The following is a 22002-nucleotide window of genomic DNA, read 5'->3' as shown; positions in this document are numbered from 1 at the left end:
GACTTTATATCTGAGAAGAAATTCCCCACATTTACGCACGCCACAAGCTGTGTTGTGAGCTATCTCAGTGTTGCAGATCTGCTCAGATACCAAGAAGAACTGTTTTTGAAACTCCGCCCTTGAATCTGAGTTGACCGACTTGTTTCAATATCCCAAAGCGGTTTTATCTCCGGGTGGAGGGTCACAGCAGGCACTCCTACACGTGTGAACACTCGGAAAACCTCGTCCTGAAGGGATCCTTTTCATTCATCAAATACTCTGTAAATCTGGTTTATTTAATTCACACAGACTTAAGGCGTAAAAGTCGACTACTGAACTAACTTAAACCCGGGGGGAGGAAATGCCGCTCAAACTGGAAGTTACAGTCTTCACTACTCGCTTATTAACTGTTTGAAGATATATTTTTGTTGACTGAACTTCTCCTTTTTAGTTGAGAACATGAAGCTGTAGCCGCTTGCTGTCGTGAACAGATCGGAAAAGAGCCGGAGTGTTTAGTTTTCACTCATGAAACTGCGAATCTCAGCTTAGTTGACAGTTGTTTTTAAACACACAGTAGTTGACTGTGAAGTTGATACTTCATGTGTATATTTAGCAATCTATAACATGAACGAGAAACAAGCGTTGGGAGACACTAAACTCAACGGGGATCCAACTAAGGAAGAGTTGGAGTCGGAGAACCATGTCAAACTGGAAGGGGGTGACGCGGTGCACGGCGCCGACGATCAGAGTCCGCTGGACGGTCAAGAAACGCAGCGACCGACCCGTCTGTACAAACGGCGCTGGATGATCGTCCTCCTGTTCAGCTCATATTCACTGTGCAACTCCTTCCAATGGATACAATACGGCATCATCAACAACATTTTCATGAAGTTCTACGGCGTGGACGCCTTCACCATAGACTGGATGTCTATGATCTACATGCTGACATACATTCCCTTCATCTTCCCGGTGACTTGGCTGCTGGACAAAAAGGGGCTCAGGGTCATCGCGCTGGTGGCCACCGCGCTCAACTGTGCCGGGACGTGGATCAAAGTGGCCAGCGTCAAACCCAACCTGTTCGCCGTCACCTTCCTGGGACAGTTCTCCTGCTCGTGCGCGCAGGTGTTCATCCTCGGCATGCCGTCGAGGATCGCGTCGGTGTGGTTCGGTTCAGAGGAAGTGTCCACCGCCTGCTCCATCGGAGTCTTCGGGAATCAGGTAGGCTGTGAAACAGACTCTGATCGCGAAGCTCTTTGCTTACTCGATCACCGATTTAAAGAAATTGCTCCTCGTGCTGACATTCCCCACGTCTATTTGGCACGCTTGCGTAATTACGCACGTTCAGGCGATCACATGCCCCGTGCGTTCAAGCCACAACAATGCTTGCTTGAGAGTGTGAGAGAATGAATGGCATCAATACACAGTGAATCCGATTGCCAGAAGAGACGTACATTTAAGCGACCACAATGTACCTTAATTGATATAGCTTTTGATGAAGGAATTGCAAATACAACAGTACGAGATGAAGACAATATGGCGTATCTAATGTTATATAATAGCCTGCATATTAAACATATTTCTACACACACAAAACTATGAACTCCACTTATTATTCACAATCAGTATGAAACACATGGAGGAAAAGGCCCAACGTCTCTTTAAAGCATGTGCTTGCCCTCAGCCATAGCCCCCCGAAAAGACAACTATGAATAAGTTGTCTAAAAGAAACCCACTAATAAACGAAACCAAATGTCTGTCAATCACCAATATCATAGTGGAAGTCAAAAGGCAGCAAAGGAACAATCTATAGATAAGCCACACTGAAGCAGATCTGGGTGCCCTCAGGTCCTCTGCCAAGGCTGCTCCAAAGATTTTAGGAGCAGTTCTAAACCAGATTTGGAAACTTGAAGGGCCTTAGAAGTGACATACAATATACAAGCATGTTTAATGTGCTGTCAAGCAGATAAAAATGAGGTCAGTATCTTGAAGTCTGTCCAAAAACTAACCAGTAACTAACGGCTACTTATTCAGAGCTTTCTTGGTTAGACGAGAGATTTGACTTTAATAGAAATGCATTAGTGTGCTGCTGTTGTATTGTTTTTATCTAAATTAGAAGCAGCAGGGCATTTTAAAAAGCCCCACGAGCAGCCAAATAAACAGAGGAGTGCTAAGAGCTGCATTGTGTTAATGTAAGCTCACAAGAATCAGATTTGAACACTTTAAGATTCAAACAACACTTGAGTCAACTTACAATACATCAACTCTGAATTAAATGTCACTGAAAAGTCATCACTTAGTGCTGGAGAGTGAGCTGTGTGTAACTCAAGGCACAAACTGAGATTTTGGTGAATAACAACAACAACCATTTCCTGTATTTATGATAGACTTCTAATGACAACAAATCATCTGCTTTCTACGTGCTTGTGTATTCAACGACGCTTCAGACAAGTTTAACACCCCATTCAAACCAATCCCTGACAAACCTGACACTGTTCCCGCAGACACCTCCGCAGAAATGTCAGAGTTTATTTTCTTATCATCAGAAGCCTTTTCCTGTCGTTTGTGAGTGATAAACAATTTTAACAGACTAGACAATCGACCGGACTAGATATCCTGCGTCCTTATAATAAAGGCCACAATTTGGTTGTCTCGTGGATTAGTTTATTGCATCCAAAGTGCAAATATCACAACCTTCAATGGTCTACAAGACAAAGTATAAATGTAATATCTTAAAGACATCACTTTGCAGTCAGCACTAACACGTTCTAACTCTATAAACATAAAACAAAATTGGTGGTAATATATGTATAATAACAGCATGCGTACACACTGTGGAATGGAGGAAAGGAATATTCTCTGTGTTATCCTCAGGTGATCGATAAAGATTTGGAAACATTAAACTGTTGTTAATACTTCAAATGAATTTGCCTTCACAAGAGGCTTCATTAAAGTTCAACAGAGAAAAGTATTCTGGGGCTCACGTTATCTCAACGCTTAACTAACGAGTTAAAATGAGGTCTGAGTTTGTAGGAGGGGTTTAAGTAGAATTGGATCTCCTATATTAACATCACATGACAGGACTGAAGATGATAAATAGTGGTATAGAGTCTCAATGCATCACATGCGATGAGGACACTAATAAAGGCAATAGTAACTTCAGCTGTGCTTTCTCTCTGGCTTCTCTGAGCATCTCTCATCTCTTGGGCAGTTTGCACACAGGACAGCGAGCTGTTCGGACACAAGCTCCGAAAAACTCAAGACCTCTCACCTCTCACGCTCCAGGGGCCCTCTTTTGGACAGTTAAAATGCTACAAAACAATACTTTGAAAGACAACCACGCAAATTCTGAACTCGGTGGTGAGGAAAGGCAATGGTCCAAGGCTGCACAGAATCCCGCTCCGGGCCTCGCTTCTCTGCAGTGGACTCCAGGTCCTTTAAGCAGAGCCATCTCCACTGGGTCACGGTTAGATGTCGAGGCTTTACACGGTGACCGGGCAGAGCTGGTGCCCAAGGCTGAGACCAAACTTTTCCACCGTCGCTGGCTCATGCTATTTCTCTTCAGTGGTGTCTCAGCCAGCAATGCCTTCATGTGGCTTCAGTACGGCATTATTAGCAACATATTCATGCGCTTCTACAACGTTGACTCTCTGGCCATCGACTGGTTGGCCATGATCTACCTGCTCACTTATATCCCGCTCATTCTGCCAGTCCTGTGGCTTCTGGACAACAGGGGGATCCGGGACGTTGTCCTCGTCGGGTCAGCCTTTAACTGCATTGGTGCTTGGATAAAAATTGGTAGTGCCAGTCCCAATCTGTTCCCTGTCACATTTTTTGGCCAGTTTGTGTGCTCTGTAGCCACCGTGTTCGTCCTTGGTATTCCCTCTTACCTTGCCTCTGTGTGGTTCGGAGAGAAAGAGGTTTCCACCGCTTGCTCCATAGGAGTTCTGGGAAACCAGGTTTGTCTGAATATCCAATCTAAAGGCAGGGCCGACATAGTGAGGCAGCTGTGTGTCAATTGTGCAGCTGCACTGGAGGTCAGAGTCGCACAGGACTTCTAGTGTCTTGGTGCGAGAGCCCAGAGAAAATTGTGTTAACTGTTTGCTGAAACCTCCTCGTCGACGTTTGTTAACGTAAAAACACTCTATCTGTGTTGACTCAGTCGCATGACATAGATGCTGTTAAACCATGTTCAGGAACAACCTGATTTGGCAGAAATAGAAGGATAAACATTCTGAGAGGTTTTTTTTCTGTTGGGCATGTGGTATATTTCATTTAAATTAATAAATAATATTATGTTATTTTAATATACACTTTAAGTCGTGTTAAAAGTAGCAATAACTTCTAAATACACATATTTACCTTTCAGTCAATAAGATTTACAAAATAAGTGGCAACAATGGGGTTAAAAGCAAAATGTTTCTGTTTTTAAGCAGCCTTTATTATAAATTACTTGGAATAAAATAATATTTCTTCACTTTCAAACAGTTTTTTCTTAAATTTTTGTTATGTGTATTCATTGTCTTATAGCTGGGCATTGCTATCGGGTTCCTTGTGCCTCCCATCCTGGTGCCTAATGTCGACGACATGGATGAACTGGCCCACCACATCAGCGTTATGTTCTACATCACAGCAGGGGTGGCTACCTTACTCTTCATCCTCGTTGTCTTTGGTAAGATTTCTCACGTAGCACATGAAGGGTCATTCCACACAACAAAACTAGTGTTTTTTTACTTACTTCTAGTGTTATCTGGCCATGCAGAGAGAGTCCGATATCTGAAAACGTCTGCAGACACAACTGAAACTTTCTGCATGGATAGATACCCGCAAGAGTAATTTGTCATTTTGCAGTTTTGTCAGTTTTTTAAATTTACATAAAATGCAGATTAACTGAATTTAGATACTATTTTGAAACTGATTCTACTGTACTGTATTACCTATGAGTTTTTTTATGAATATACAGAGAAACTAGGTGCTCATTGAAGCAGTCAAGTGAGTGAAATGACATCAAGTCGAGTGACATCACCTCAGTCACTTCCACACATTTAATACTGTCCCTCAGAAACATACTCAGACTTTTTCATGTGGATTGTCTGGCCCTTCTCAGTGGGGTTTTCTTATTCAGTGGATCCAGCCGATGATGGATTTATTTCACAGCAGTCTTCTTCTCTGACAAGACGTACCATTCAGTGGACAAGAAAAGCGCTGACCTGCATGTTTGCACCAACACAAAACCCTCCCTGAGGGGCAGATTCACAAAAAAGACATTGTAAGATTAGGAGAAATGTCACATGAACAGGCATAAAAACACATGATTGCTTCAGCGTACTGAACAGTATTGTTTTGTAACGTACATGTATATAGGTTATATAGATATTATTATGTTATTATATATATATTATAGAGGATCTTCAATCACAAAAGGACTTTGTCTGGTAGAAGGAAATGGTGTGAAATTGGCAAAATGCCAATGCCTTTTGACCCACTTTGTCTTTTTCATACCACTCTGTTATGCATTAACTAAGAGTGTAATTCAGAGTTTATATTTTTAACAGGGAACACCACCTAAATTAAGAATTCCAATATTTTTTTTGGTCATGGCCTACATAAAACGAAGCACCAACAACGTAGTTAGCGAACCCGGAGTTTATTAAAAGAGTGTTTTACCTTACCTGCTGGCCCCAGTACCAGCTCCTCTCGTAGTAAAGTCCACTCAAGTCACTTTTCCTAAATGCAATCCAAAAGGATCGAGCCCACTGATGCTTGCAATGCGTTCACCGTGCTTCCCCGAGCTAATCAGTGTTAGACATGTCCGGCTCTTGGCGACTCTCCCAGATTTCTCAGTTAATAGTTGTTACACGAAAAAAACTGTTCAATGGCTTATTTGATGCTTATTTAAAAGCCGGATACGGAAAATTCCCCATGATGCTCCCAGTGTCATTTTTAGCATCTTTCACAGTTAATTGTCTGTGTAGTTTCACACTTTATACATGACCCTTTTCTTACACATGTAGAAATCACACATGATTTTCTGTGTGTTTTTATTGTGGATGAAAGTGGTTAAACATTGTTGTAAGTATGTAGTACTCTTCTGTGAAGAACAGTGGGCTGGGTAGAAGGGCTTGGTATTAGAGGAACATGCTGCATGAAAAAGCTGTTGTCCTCTCAGGACATGGGGAGGACGGGGGAGCTCGTAAGCGTGCATTCAGAAACACAAAAGGATGCTTGTGAAGGCATTCCTTAGTGGCACCACGTACAACAGTCAGTCCGCTTAAACTGCCAGTGTTGTTTGTATAAAGACTAATAAAGAGAGTAGAAAAATATATATGAGTTAAATTCGCCCACATCACATACAATTGATCAGTGACTCTTTGCAGGACGTACTGTGATGGTTAATGGCAATGAGCGTGACTTGTGCTGCTCCTGGTTACTCCAGCGAGATCATTCACACCAGTTGGCCACAGGGGTTTGATGATATATGACACATACATACTCACGCACATAGCACACCCTCACACGTTCATGCAAGATGCCATGTGTGAGGGTTGTCCTGCTGGCAGGGCCATCTGTAGCCCTGCAACAGGCCTGTGAGTCAGCAGGGCAGACAAAGTCCCAGGATTCAGAGATTTGCATAAACTGCATGCAAAGAGATGTGAGAGTCGAAGTTTGGCTGCTGACTTCCTCTAACTGAATCGGCAGCTACAGTCAACCACGCAGGAAGTTTGCATTAAGACATAATATAAGTGGATCTGGGGACTGAATGGTGGAGAGAAAAATTAGCATGTGCTTTAACTATTCCCTTTGAATAATGACATGCAGCTGAGATCCTTAATAACTGCCGGTGAGTTTAGGATTAGTGAGAACTGGTTACTGAGGGCAAACCCTCAAGCCTGATTTGCTTGTGGGGAGAAAATGCTGGCTCAGCTCCAAGAACCACAAAGACAGACATCTGTGTTTCCCCATGAAGCCTGAGGAAACGTGCTTTCGCTCAGCAAAAAAGACATGCTGAAACAGGTCACGTCACAGTTGTCATCCCCCAAAAGATGACTATCCTCTGGGTCAGAGACCGGCTGACTCAGCGGAAAAAAATATAAGGGCATTAGCAGCGTGCATCATGTGGAGGTGTGTTGAGCTCCACTGTGTTTGCTCTTGGCCAAATCTCCCTGTTCACCTCTAGCCTGCATTGTAATGTATGTGTGTGAGTGTATTGTTTGCTGCTGCTGTTATTTGTGTTTACTGTGTTTAATATTGACTTTGGCGTCTCTCCGTGTGTCAGTCTTCCAGGAGCGTCCTAAACTTCCTCCGACTCAGGCCCAGGCGACTGCTCGAAGCATCCCACCAGAGCAGTACTCCTACACAGCCTCTATTCTCAGGCTGCTACGCAACAGGCCATTCATCCTCCTCATCATCACTTACGGTCAGCCATCGACATTCTCCACTATTCATTTCATGGATTAAAAAAACTATTTTAAAATAAGTAAGCATTAAAGCTGCAGTAACTTATTTCTTCGGCCACCTATTGTGAACACAACATCGACGTATAGTCACCTTTTGAATCGATATGGCAAATTTGTTGGCCAACAGCTGCTTATTTAAAGTTGTACTTGTTTCTTGCAGCCTTTTTTGTTTGCTTTTTTTGTAAACGTTGTTGACACACATTCACCTCTACTTCCAGTCCGTCCTCTATATGTTACCCCCTTAAATCCACACACACACACACATGTTCCTATTACACTTCTGCCCTTAATACAAACCTGACTGAGGTTGGAAGTGAACCCAGCATAACCTTGGCTTGCAGACCAACCGCTGTCAGCAGCGTCACTAACATGGTGGCGTATTTACATTTAGAAAGGGAATGTTGCCACAGACACCTAGATTGTAATACTCTGCAAAAAGGCAAGTAGAAGCGCTTCCATAAGTGGGTCATATGATCATTTACCATTGTTTTAACTCACTATTTGATAGATAGTAACTGAAAAAACAATACAATAGATTAAAATCTTACGGATTATAACATCATGCAGTTACAGGTCAATAATATCATTCAGTTGGAGCCATGTTCATGGTCATCTGATTATAGTAGGTCTAATATTCACTCTCTTTTAGCTCCGTTTTTGCCTCAACCATCTTCTGAATGAAATAAATGTCCCTTTATAGCTGCTAAATGCTCCACCAGCTAGTTGCTAACTGTGTGTCTGTTGTCTGGTGCTGTCAGGAACCATATAGTGGGTATTTAGGCATTTTTAATGCCAAAATGACGCTTGACGCATCCAATTGAAAACGACAGTTTCAGATATTCCCCTAGTATATCATCCCACTCGCCCCCCAGTCACTGATCCTGCAGGTTAAAAGCTGTTGTACAATCATGGAAACCACCCCAATGCCCTCCCTTTAAAGTGGAGCACGGTTTTTCTTATCATTAAATGTCATAAAAAGTAATTAGATGTTTAAGAATCTCATAGAGACAATATTGAGTGTGTCCTGGAGGGGTTCAAAGTTTGTTTAGAATCTGACAATGTTTAACAGATAATCAGTGGGACTGAAAATCAAACATTTCCTGAAGTTAAAGGTCTCAGACATAGAAAATACTCTGCAGTCTGTCAAATTAAGCTTGTCACAGCAACGACGTCCAACAGCTGTGAGCACATTGAGGAAACTCTTTCACCTTGCTTCACCTTATGAGGCTATTATTAGTGTGTTATTAGGCGTGTGTTCTTCTGTCTTCCAGACTTTCTGCATATGAGCTTTGGCCTGTCATATAACTATGCAGAGTTCACATGGTCTCAGATTTACCTGTGATTGTCACTCTGTACCTGTTTGTCTTACTGAATGCCCATTTAGTAACAGGCTCATTTACATAGTAATATTTGCAAATAGTATAGACATATACAGGATATATACTGTGTATCTCTCTCTCTCTCTCTCTCTCTCTCTCTCTCTCTCTCTCTCTCTCTCTCTCTCTCTCTATATATATATATATATATATATATATATATATATATATATATATATATATATATATTGTTTCGTACATTTCCCATCCTCACTGGAATTATTCTCTTAAAATTTACCTAAAATGGTATTAATGATATTGTAAGCGGTGTTTGTTCTTTCTGTGTACTTTATGTCTGAGTTACTAACATTATCTATAGGTAACGTTTTGGTCCCTTCATCAGGTTAAACGGAGAGGAACGCTCCCTTTTACATGTTTCCACATGTATTTCAAATAAAAGTTTACTTGCAACTAAATAGCATTGTGCGAGAATTTTCTCTCCTTTTATTCATGGACATTTCCTCCTACGCACATGTCCCCAAGATATTAAAGGCGTGCATGAGCTCTCACGTTCAGGGAAAAAGCATTCAGTGCAGACCTGTCCTTTTATAGAAAGCCTTGGTTTGGGACAGCTCTCTGTTTTTGGAAACCAGCCCGATTAGGTTCATTAGACACAACTGCAAACTAAACCCCTAAGACTGCTCCCAATATCTTATAATTCGCTTAAGGAAGTCAATGATTCATTAACATTAACGTTTCCTGATAGATGTTTTTGTCACATGCTTTGTTTGATATTATTTCCCAACTCACAGGCTTAAACGTGGGTTGTTTCTACGCTGTTGGCACCCTGCTAAACCGCATGATCATCGAGCATTACCCTGTAAGTCCCGCCTACTTTATCTATATATGGATAGACATACAGTAACAGAGTGTTTCCTCTGTATTAATATCTATTTCCCTAAAACCTAACCATAGTTGGACATTTCAGAACTTGACCAGCTGATGTTTTTAATTAAATGTGACACTGAATTAATGTAGAAACTCATTCTCCCTGGCAATTATGGCTGCTTTCTCTCAAACTACCTCGCCTTCCCTTGGTATGTAAGATCATAATAATGTCCTATCTTCCTTGATCCTTTAGGGGGAAGAGGTGAATGCCGGGAGGATCGGCCTCACTATTGTTATCGCAGGGATGGTCGGCTCCCTGATCTGCGGCATTTGGCTGGACAAAACTAAAACCTACAAGTAAGGCGAATGTCAGAAAGGAAACGTACAGTACTGGTCTTATACTGAAAAAGTGTTTCCAGTCCATCTTTTTTTCTTTTCTGTTTATTATCATTTCACTGGAGATCTTGTTTAGTGTTTATGTGGTGGCTGTTTGCGCTCTGTGTCTCTTTATTCAGGTGCAGCTCGCTGCTCTAACGGTGATCTTCCTGACCTCATGGCCCTTTTGGCTGTGTCGTGACAGCAGGGTCCACCCTGTGGGGGGTTTCAGTCGTCTTATTTACATGGGTTTTGTTTTGCAAATGGGGGAATGGGGATGTGTTTGTGGCACACATGCAGAGACACATTCAGTCACACCTGGCTTTGTTGTCTAATCCAGATATTTAAATTAATCTCTGATTAGTTAATAAGTTAATTTAAACATTTTAATACTATTTTGACTCCTTTAGGATCCTACTATGCACGTACAGGTGTTGGTGTGTGTTTGTGTGTTTGTGTGTGTGTGTGTGTGTGTGTGTGGGGGGGGGGGTGCCTGGGTAGAACGTGCCAGAGGGAGGACAGGAGGCAGCATAGCAGGTTCTTACTTTGTCACGAACAACACAGTTTATTGCCGTGACAGAAGTTCCCGGCTGAGTTCACACATGTGCTCACTCGTTGATTACCTCTGTACGAGGGAGCTAGGAGGGTAAACTACTGTTAGTGATTCCCAGTCAGGCTGAATCTATTTGCATTCACACATGCAGCCCTGCCTGGTAAAGTCTGGATTGTTTCAGGTTTGCAGTGCAGTTCCTGTGTCACAGGCTTTTAATTGATGGGACATGTTTTAACCTCTTTATTTTTGTAGATTTTTTCTTTTTTCAAAGTGCTACCATTTATTCAGTAGGTCAAACTGCAGTTTTGATTGTTTTTTAATCACAGTGGACACTAAGATTTATTTGAATATGGATTCAATTATGTTTTTGCGGCAATCTCATGTGTATCCTATGATAGTATATTAGGGCCATTGTAGGTAAAATAGGGGCTCGTAAATTTCTGATTTTAATCTCAGAGAATTTCCAAGCCTTTTTTCACAAATGTATGACTTTAATCCCAGAGAATATTATCCGCCTCCCGCATTATTACTTTTTACCTACAGTAGCCCTAATAGACATAGTATGCTCTCCAAAACATGTCTCAGATATTGATAAGTAGTCGGAATTATGTAATATTTGAAAGATACCCTGTAGGCCCTAATGCACACACACTAAACAAATGAAACAGCTCATAAAACAATGCTGCATAGTGCTACTAGTGGTCAAAAACTGGCCAAACTTTACATTTTGAAGCTGTCTGTATTATATTATTATATAATAAATGCATTAATCACTTGTCTTCTGTACCGTCTACAGTAATGTGAAGAGTTTATTCACACATTTAAAATGCAGTATTACTTTGAATTGATCATGGTAATAGTGTTATAGTGTTCAGTGTTGTTCACTTCTCATGTGTTTTTTAAGACAGACAACCCTCGCAGTCTACTTCATGTCTCTGGTGGGGATGATCGTCTATGCTGCTACACTCAGTCTGGGACACCTCTGGGTGGTCTTCATCACCGCTGGAGCTCTCGGGTATTCTTGCGATCTTTCTTTCTTTTTGAGGGTATAGAAGTACTATGGTTTAAGGATTTGTTTATTTAGAATGTTTTTGCTATAAACTTAATGTGTTCAGCTAAGGGACAGAAAACCAAAATGATATGTCTATTGAAATATTTACAACCAAGTCACCAAATATGACTGTTTCGACATGGATTTCATTCTAAGTAAGCGAGCTGGAGCGAGTGAGCTCAGTAACATCACATTTTAACCTTTAACTATTCGCACATTCCACACACGGAGGCCATGTCTCCTCTGCTGCAGGTTTTTAAACTAATATGAATCAGAGATGGAACCCTGATGCAACGCTGTTCCCTCCGACATATTTCTGTTGACATTGGCAACAATAATTTACAGCCGTGTTTATTTAGAGGTCAACGTTGGCTTGATAAGCATTCACACATACGGTAGGATCTAAAGTGAAGATTTGCCTCTGTACACACTGACCCAACTCAAACTTATGAAATATCGAAGAGGTAACAAAGCCTGCTGCTTATGGGAAAAGTAAAATGTATGGATACAGGCCACAGTTGAATCATCTTAAACTGTTAAATGACTTTATTTATCTGGATCGAACAGTCCTGGATACTCACTGTGTATTGAAACCAACCAAAAACTGGTTGTAGATCGACTGTGAGTTACATCTTTATAGGTAAAAACGATCGACTGTGAGTTACATCTTTATAGGTAAAAACGATTCACACGGTCTTCTTTGGTAGTTAAAACCAGCCCCCTGTACTTTTACAACCTTTATTCTGTGGCTGTTGTGAAACCATTACGCCTCTTCAGCGGCACAGATTGCCCTTCCAGATTGGGTTCTCCCTTTCTGCGAAGGCACACCTACATGATGCCATACAGTATATGCACACATGCGCGCCAGCCAGTGTACATCATTCATGTGACTCGGGCTGCTGAATCGTCAAATAACTCACAGAAAGCTTCATTTGTTGATGGAGCTTAAATGAGCTCCAGCTAGCTTCACATTTCAGCTGGAATTGCTGGTATTCCACTGATAAAGTTTGTTCCAGTGCGTACAACCGTTGTCCTTAGTATTTTTCTTTCCCTGCCGTGGTATCTAAAATAATTATTATTACTATCTTTAATTTATTACTAAATACTATACTATATTATGCAAATTTTCGGGTCATAGTTGTATTTGGGGTTTCTACATCAACTTGCTTTAATACTTTTGAGAGGACCTATTATGCTTTTCCGTCTTTTCTGACCTATGAATGTAGTTATAATGTTTTATTTCATGTTAAATGATACCAAAGCATCAAATAATGAAGTACTTGCATTTAGACGTGAGCCCTGCTGACTGTCTGGGTTGGCTGTGCTCAGCTCTGAATGCTAGGACAGCTAAAACGCTCTGTTTTAGGGTTAGGGTTAGGGTTAGGACAACACGGTGCTATAAACTGAAGAATGAATCTGGTGCCAGCAGACAGCTTTTAAAACCTGTTTTTCCTGCATAACATCACAAGACATTAAGCTATAGAAAAGGGTGTGAGTCTTTAATTCCTAAGATGGCAATGACATTTATTAGACTCAACGTTTTCACCCACTTGTTATTATGAAGAGGAGAGGCAAAACACAGACAAAACCTGCACAGGAGATCTGTTTCAGCTTGAACTGATACATGCAAAATCCTGACTGTATTATTAAAATTTTGATCAAATTAGCATCAGAAATTTTGTGGTTTCACAGAAAAAAAAGGGGGACGATTAAATTACCTTTTGATTAACAATAATGTGTCTGTGTGTGTGTGTGTATGTGTCCAGGTTCTTCATGACGGGCTACCTGCCGCTGGGCTTTGAGTTTGCAGTCGAGCTGACGTACCCAGAGTCAGAGGGAACCTCATCCGGACTTCTCAACTGCTCAGCACAGGTGAAGCTCAATGACCTGTTGGATAACTGAAAAACATAATAGTGCAGAAAAGCCCAAAGAGAAAGTGTGAGAACAAATGTTTGTGTTTTCAGTGGTTGCACTGAGTTATTCATCTTTGATACAGGTTTCCAAAAAGACCTGGGTACATATACTTAAAAAAAACATAGCTCAAACAATAGCACAATTAAAAAAAAATTAACAGTCTGCAGAATCTGCCCAGTTAAATGTGCTAAAATCCTCATTTGAGTTTTTTCCTTGCAGACCCTGGACTTATTTTTGCAACATGCAAGTGGCAATTTACAGCACGAGACAAATCAAACATGATTCTTGCAACCAGTGTATGAGCATTTGAGAAAAATGTATGAAACATGGCGCTGCCACCATTTCCAATCTTCTTGTAAGCAATGCTCACAAATCACTTCTGTGAAACAGTGCCCTGGATAAATGATGATGCGTAGCGGCTCCATAATACTCAGGCATCCCTTGAATGCAGCATTTTTGCCAGAAGATGTCCATACGCCTTCTAATATGCCTTTGCTGCTGAGCGATGAAGGTGAAGCGATGAGGTGCTTTGAGGACATTTGTTTAGCATCTGTCTTTTGTTGTGGTTGTGAGGGGGCTCTTCTGCGTGCAAACACCGGCTTTATTCCTAACTGTTGCATGTTCTGCATACACAGGTGTTTGGCATTATATTCACCATCTGCCAGGGGAAGATCATCGACAGCTTCGGCACATTGGCTGGAAACATCTTCCTCTGTGTTTTTCTTTTAATCGGCACTGTAATGACAGGTAAGACCTTTTCTGACTGTAAAAACATACGCTGTGTGGAGTCATAGCAAGCTTCTGGTTTTATTTCACATACAGCAATGCCAATTGTCTTTGTTATGTGTTTACTGAGGTTACTGTGGAGAAGAGGTTGAATTCCAAGAATGTAGACAATAGTTACTGTGTTACTTGAAGGACTGTTTCAGGGTTGAATGTTATGAATATTTCATGATAAATGTAACAAAGAAACATGTCAGCTACTTACAGGAAGGTGAGGTGAACTTAGAAGCACCGCAGGATTTAAAGTTCTTAAAAAAATGTTTGTTTTTTTCTTAAACAAGGTAAATAAAAACTGTTTAACTAAGAAAATAGAATGGGATGGAAAAATAGATTGTTTATCCAAAAGTAAATGTTTTTTCATTACGCGAAGGCCTAAGCAGGATTTTCTAGAAAAACATGTTGGAGGGTGGAGCGGTAAACATTTTGTTGTCCATTGACTCAGTGCTGGAAACATTGCATCACTCAGAAGGTAAGTATCGGACATGTGTACTGACACACAGACAGTAGCAGTTTGTTTTCAGGTATTAAATGAGACTTCAAGCCTCAGTAACAACCTCAGTCGATACAAATCCACTGTGTTCGTTTTGCATTGTCTATTGAAGGGTTTATGAGCAATGTATAACGTTTTAAAAAATTCATTAGCCACTAAAGCACATAACATTATGCACACTAGAACAACACTGCAAGGCTATCTAAAGATACTTTAATGAGACTGCTCAAAGGTCAGTATAGTGACTCACTGTCTTTTGTAACTAACGCAACATTTAGACACATTGTTGACCTCTCATTGTGAACATCATCATGCCAGTTTGATAAGGAAAGAGCTCCCACTTCATTCACTTGTAATAAAATGTTAAGTCTCTCTCTCTATAATGTAGAGAGGTCACAAAGGTTACAATCTGTTGAGACACATTCTCCTTAAAAGGAAATGGAGGTTAATGGTTTAGTTGTAATCATCATTTCACAATTCAAAGTTTGAGGGTGCATGGCTTCAGTTGGACTTACTGTATTTTCTCTTGATTTACATTTGTTGCCACACAGCCTTGGGACATCCTCAACCCAGTGTATTACGTTTGGACAGAGCCACTGTGATGTGCAAGAGCCACCTGCTGGATAGTCGCCTTTATTACATCGTGTCCTTCAACCACACTTTTTGTTTCAGTAGATCTCACGCAGACTTTGCCTGTTCTGTGTCTTTATTCCTCTCCGTAGGCTTAATTAAGTCTGATCTGCGGAGACAAAATGCGAACATGATGGCCAAAGCAGCAGTAAGTGTTAAAGCGAGAAAAGAGTGTTTGTTTGTTGGGCATGTATTGTGAAAAACCATGGTGCTGATACTATAATTGAAATAAGCCTTCTTTCATGGAAGGCATTTTGACACCCCACAGCAGGAAAAGCACATGCGTAAATGATAAAATTAATGATGACTGAATTCCATTTAGCTGCTTCAGTTCAGGGTCTGTCATTGCTTACTCAGAGATTTGAGCCATTGTTAACATTATTAGTAACTACTTTTCCTGCAACAGTGAGTCAAAATGTACTGTGAAAAAAGGCCCATGTGTTATTTGTTTGTTTGTCATAAGTTTGCATGGACGGCATACAGTTCAAGTCATGTGTGTGTCATGTGCTGCTCCAGAAATAACTTACCCTGTGCTTCCTATTGTGTCTATTTTTGTCTCTGTTCCATGAAAATATTGTTGAATATAGCCCGATGCTGCTACACTGTCTCTGCTGCATGTTGGGCTGTTTTCATCTTTCTCCGGTGTCTGCATGTCATAACACAGAGCGTGCATCCGCTTACATGTTAAGTAGCTCAAAGCTAACTACCAAACATCTCAAATAACTTTTTATTTTTACGATTACTCACATCCTAATGCATGCCTTTCTAACTTGTCAACCTTTGGTAGCGTTGCTATGAAAAAGAACCTGAAAACAATGTCTGAAAATAGACCAACAAGGTACAAAAAGACAAATTACCTCCAACGAGAGTGTTTAAATGTGACACAAAAGCAACCAAAGCAATGCTGCCCCAAGGACGTGACAGGACAAAATGATCGTTATTGATGCCTGGGTGAGTCTCCAAGCTCTGATAAAGTTACTGATGACACAAAATCCGTCAAATTCCTCACATTTATACGTACAGTGAAGAACAAACATGAAACCTCTCTCATATCAGTCCGTTAAATACAAAGCCAGAGTTAGGAGACGTTAAGCTTAGCGTAGTGCAAACATTGGGAGCGGGAGGGGAACAGCTAGCCTGGCTCTTTCAAAGGGACCACCAAAATCTACCAACCAGCATCCCTAAAGCCCTCACTGAGCCAAACTCTGAAACCATATAAATAGAAGCCTTACAACCTTATAATTCAGTGGGGGTGGATTACTAAACTAGATCAGATTATGTCGCAGCAACTTCATCCAGACTGGAGACTCACAGCTTATATAAAAATGTAATTAGAATTGAAAAGTGATCAGTAGCTGTTGTTTTAGGCGGAGGGACAGATGTCAGGACTTGACTACGGAGCCACGGTGCTAATCTCCCAGCCGCAGACTCCTCCTTCGCAAGCCTGATCAATAAACCTTTCTGCTTCTACAAAAAAAAAAAAATCTCCTCAAATCTTAGCTCAACACTCAGATGCACAAAGGTAGGAGCACAGAGCAATCGGCACACATTGTCTGTAATCACCCACGACCTGCTGCACATCTTTCCACCTGTTACTGTTAAACCTGCCTTTTCTGTCTCAGGGTTTCTTACCATCATGCTGAATAAAATTCAAACCATTATGTAAATATGAAACTTTTCCGACTAGGCTTGTTTCCGCTTGTGGTTTTGTGTTTTATATATCCACATACAGGCCTTTTTCAAAGAAGACCTTTGGACATGTGAAGGCGTAAATAGTATAATGAATGCTGCATGAATTCCATTCATTTCATAATTTCCATCATGCAGGAAAGATAGAAAGATTACGAGATCAACATGTGAAGCTGTTTTTGTGCGTGAAACTGCCTGAAAAGGAATCCTCTCAGCGAGCACAGAGTATAGGCTCAACTATCACTAACTCACTGAAACTGCAGGAAGAAATGCCTGTTTTCACACTGTCAATGTGTGTTTAAGGCCCTTTAATAAAGAGAATGCCCTCATTAAGACCACTGGTGCTTGTTCTGTTTTACGACAAGACAAAATGTGTGTCTGCTGTGAAAAAGGCCAATTTGTGTGTTTTTATTTGTGTATTTGTGTGTTTTCTCCTAGCATGCAGTCAGTTACATGTTTTTCATGAAGAACTGAATGAACATTTGAAAAAGCCAGTGAATACATAGTCCAAATAACTACACAGGAGTCATATTTCCTTAGTGACATCATTGGCCTTGTGAGAGGTTAAATACCTGGATCTCACACCAGATAGTTGGACCAGTCCCAGCCTGGTCAGATGCATACATGAACTGATGAAGCCTCTTGGATGAGAGGTGAAACGTCTTCCTAGACAAATAAACAAGTCCAGTTGTTTTTGACTGATGTTCAGTTACAGAAGCAGCTTAAATATTTTAATTGATTATTGATCCTTTTGGTCCTTTCTGTTTTCCTTTGCAAAGAATGGATGATTCAAATGCACCATCATGTAATATTGGTATTGTCGGCAAGTTGGTGCCCCTACAGTTTCAGATTGCAATTCACTTTTACACCCTTGTCGTAAATATGGACAGCTGTACACTTGAATTTGTTATGATTACACTTGATGTCCGCAGAGGCTGCTGAACCTGTTTCTGTTGCCGGGTAAGATAATAAGAGGAAAATCAACAGAAACATTTTTTTGGCCATATGTTATCTTGAATGTTTGTGTAGAACTCGACATTGACGGGACATAAAGTACTGTGATGTTTAGCTGAACACGTGTTGGGTTTAAACTGTCATGTGTCACTGCTTTTGATGAATTCTCAGACTCTTTAAGGTTGAATCTAGACCAATCAACCTAAAATCTGCAGAGACAAAAGGCAACTGCTGCATTGAATCCATAAAACTGTTGAATTAACAAGTGGATTTCCCTTGATAGGGCCCTTCTGACTGCAACAATGGGAGCCTGGCTGCAGCGTCTATCATCGAAGAAGCCAAGTTTTAGGGGCAAAACAAACTCACACACGCACGCACACACACACGCACACACACACACGCACACACACCCACACACACACACACACACACACACACACACACACACACTAACATTACAGCCTTGAATATTAGCTTAATCTCCTTCCTGTTACAGTGTAACATACTGAGATAGAACAACACTATCAGGAAGTCTTTAGACCCACTTCCCTTCTAAGAAGAGTTAGATGTACAGTGTTGTGTTAACTATTTATAAATTTAAATAAGCTAAAATGCTGAATTTAATCGGATGTCTCAAGCATACTTTTGAGCATATAAAATTCACTGTTCAGAAATATTTTTATATTTAAGTGTTAATTGAATGCTCTCACTAAATCTGCAAATCTTGTTTGTGGCTCGACAATTTTACGTGTCAGTATTTTAAGTGTACAGTTGATTATGTACAGTGCATTTACAGTATGTGCATTTGCCATAAGGATGTGACTAATTCTGTTATTGTGAAAACAATTAACCACATACATACAGCTTCCACATTTAGATGATTGATTTTGGTATTAGAATAATTTATACAGTAACATTTTAAAGCGTTTCGACTGGCAGTCCACTATAAGAGATGAAATATTCATGACACACTGTTTGTGTAACATTATGTGTAAAACTATTCATGTTTACTTATTTAACATGAAATAAAATTATTTTATCAAGTCACGATTTACATCTCTGTGTATATGTCATGGTGAAACTCCCTGACTGAAAGCCATATATCATTGTAAACACAGCATTTCTTTCTCCACAGTAATCACAGCATGACATGTTGATCAGAAGTTTAGGTTAGTTTTTGTCAGAGTAGATATAGCTTGACTTGTCTATTGTTCTTGTCCTAGGGAGGAAAACAAACCGGCAAGCAGCTGTGGATAACATTTCAGTAATTTTACTCTTTTGATAATAAAAAATGAAAGGCTACTACAATAAACTTGTGTACACCTGTAGTGAAATGTAACCAAGTACATTAACTCACATAGACTTAGACTTCTCTGTAGTGATCCCTTTGGGATGATTCCCCCAAGGAAATTTAATTTCCAGCAGCTTACAAAAACACAAGGGAGGTATAAAAAATAAAAATACAGTACAAGATCAACAATATGCTCTTAGCTAAATAAATAAAGAAAATATAAAAAAAACCAATACACTCTTAGTTAAATATATATGAAGTAGGTGTAAGAACACAGGTAAAATAAAATTAATGGAAAATGAAATCAGATAAGTTAAATGTTGAGAAAATGTATGAAATAAAATATGTATGACTGTATATGACAGAAATGAGCAGTAAGATTAAATTATTGCACTTATGTGGTGTAGGATACTGTATTTAAGCAGACTGCATTTTTAAGGTAGCTGACTTGGAGCCTACTCCATTTTATGGTAAAGCTTGGCAACCTCTGGACTAAATTAACTAACTGTATAGACCAGTGGTCCTCAAACTTTGTACACATACCACCCCTGAGACCAACGTTAAAATACAGGTCTGGTGATACTGGGTCAGAGACAGAGTGGACTGGTGATACTGGGTCAGAGACAGAGTGGACTGGAGCATAGACTGTGTGAAAAAGGTGATATTATGCTTTGGAAATGAAGAAGCAGAGAAGTTGAACCTGGAGCAGACTGAGGAGGATTTTCTGCTGCAGAAAGCTCACAAAATGCAGCTCAGACAGGTGAGTACAACCACAGATTCCCTTCATGCCTACTTAGTCAATTGATCGATTAGTTGTCAACTGTCAAATGAATCACCAACTGTTTTGATAACTGATGAATCGTTTTCTCAAATGTGATTTGGTTTGTGGTTTCTTTCCTATGACAGAAGAAGAATTATCTCTGAGTTCTGGACAAAACAATACATTTGAGGATGTCATCTTGGGGCTTGGGAAACACTGATCAACATTTTTCTCCATTTTCTGACATAGGTTAATCGTAAAATAATTGATAGATTAATTGTTAATGAAAATACTTTTTAATTGTCAGCCCTAACTGATACAGACATTATTGGGTAATTTTTTTTCCTGATCCAAATTGAGGGTCTACACATAGATTTATTTGTTTACAATGACATCGCCAAAGGTCAAGAAGAATACAAAATGTGCATCTCACCTGTGGGCTTGCAGTGACGCCATGACTTGAATTTATTATCCTGATACCATTTTTTCCAATACAAACAAAAATTGTGAGTACCTCTCTTGGCCTCATGGCGGTAGCATTGTTACATAGAAACAGCATTGACGCCTCTGATGAACACAAGGCCCAGAAGGATTCAAATGAGGGGCACAAGAGAAAAAAAACAATCAAAGTCCATTGTGGATATCATTTGTGTTCTCAGTGCCATATGTATTTTTTTTCTTTTGTCATTCAATCAACATTGAAAGTGAAAGTGCGGAGATCTGCTGATCTGAAGGACCGGTTTGGAAATGACTACATTCAACTTTTCATTGGCATAAATAGAGATAAAGTTGAGCAGCTCTGTTATGAGATCATCCTGACTTTAGGCCAGTACTCAGAGAGCAGCTCCCATTTGACTGATTCTCTGATGATCTCATTGTTCTGTAGTTAGCTAATGACTGATCCTTGGCACAGATTAGTTGTTAAAGTTTCTGTCATGACTTTTTCCTGGTACTACAGGTCCATTTGCACGGGGATCAGTGGAAATACTATCCATTAACGCAAAATCCAGCTGTTGGGATGGCATAAAAATACCGCTCTGTACTCTTATCTAGCTCACTTCATTCGCACAGATTTTTACAAAAGCTGCCGGTCATGAATCAAATGTATACACTTTTAATCCTGAACAGAAATAGGATGAGAGAAAAGAAAGGAAACTGAAGAAGAGATTTCTTTTTTGCTTTATCGAGAAGGCACAGGACTGACATCATACCCAAGCAAGTCTGCCCCCTTTAGTCATTTGTTGTGTCAAAACTATTTATACAGTATGCCACACTGCAGACTTTCCTTCTTTTTTATGACCTTTATTAATGTGGAATATGTGAACTGTGGACAGGAAGGTCATAGGAGGATGAGGACGAGCAGGGTGTGACATCAGGCCCTCTGGGGGAAACTCCTGACAGCCTGCCCACCCACATGTAGAGATGGATTTGAATAAGGGCCCTTGTATGCATATGACATTTCAGAGCTGCTTGGAAGAACTTACTGTACGTAAATGGTTAGGTCACTTAGTTTTTACTTGCTAAGGGATTTTGCTTGCTTGTTGTCATTTCTTTGGGCCCTTGATTTTTTTCTGCATTTAAATTCAACAAGTGAGTCTCTTCATCCGGTAAAGTCAGGTCTGTTTTATAGAGGGACGTTCACTCATTCAGTGTGTTTACATGCAGTGTAAAAACACGATTATAATCGGGTTAAGGGCATACCCCGGTTTCTTAAACACCATGTAAACACAATACCCTGAGTAAAATCTATGTTTTCATACCCCAGTTAACAGAGCTAGAGAACTCCTTCAGTTCCGTGATTATTCGCGCATGTAAACATCGTTCTCGGATTATTATCGGGTTTCTCGTCTGCACATGCTCCCCACTCCGCAGCAG

The 22002-nt window shown here is 40.3% G+C and overlaps 1 protein-coding gene across 1 annotated transcript; it reads left to right on the top strand.

Moving 5' to 3' along the window:
- The first annotated feature begins 217 nt into the window (after positions 1–217).
- flvcr2b (FLVCR choline and putative heme transporter 2b) lies at positions 218–19020 on the top strand. The gene is made up of 11 exons (XM_083934579.1): positions 218–1197; positions 4507–4648; positions 7253–7393; positions 9562–9629; positions 9891–9994; positions 11470–11580; positions 13383–13488; positions 14166–14277; positions 15526–15581; positions 16801–16955; positions 18360–19020. The coding sequence occupies exons 1-10, from the start codon at positions 604–606 to the stop codon at positions 16879–16881; spliced, it is 1515 nt and encodes a 504-aa protein (XP_083790705.1). The 5' UTR covers positions 218–603; the 3' UTR covers positions 16882–16955; positions 18360–19020.
- Positions 19021–22002: the final 2982 nt, after the last annotated feature.

The sequence above is a fragment of the Echiichthys vipera genome, assembly GCF_963691815.1.
Source record: "Echiichthys vipera genome assembly, chromosome: 19".
Classification (NCBI taxonomy): domain Eukaryota; kingdom Metazoa; phylum Chordata; class Actinopteri; order Perciformes; family Trachinidae; genus Echiichthys; species Echiichthys vipera.
The sequence above is the reverse complement of the archived record's forward strand: the minus strand, read 5'-3'. Positions and strand labels throughout refer to the sequence as shown.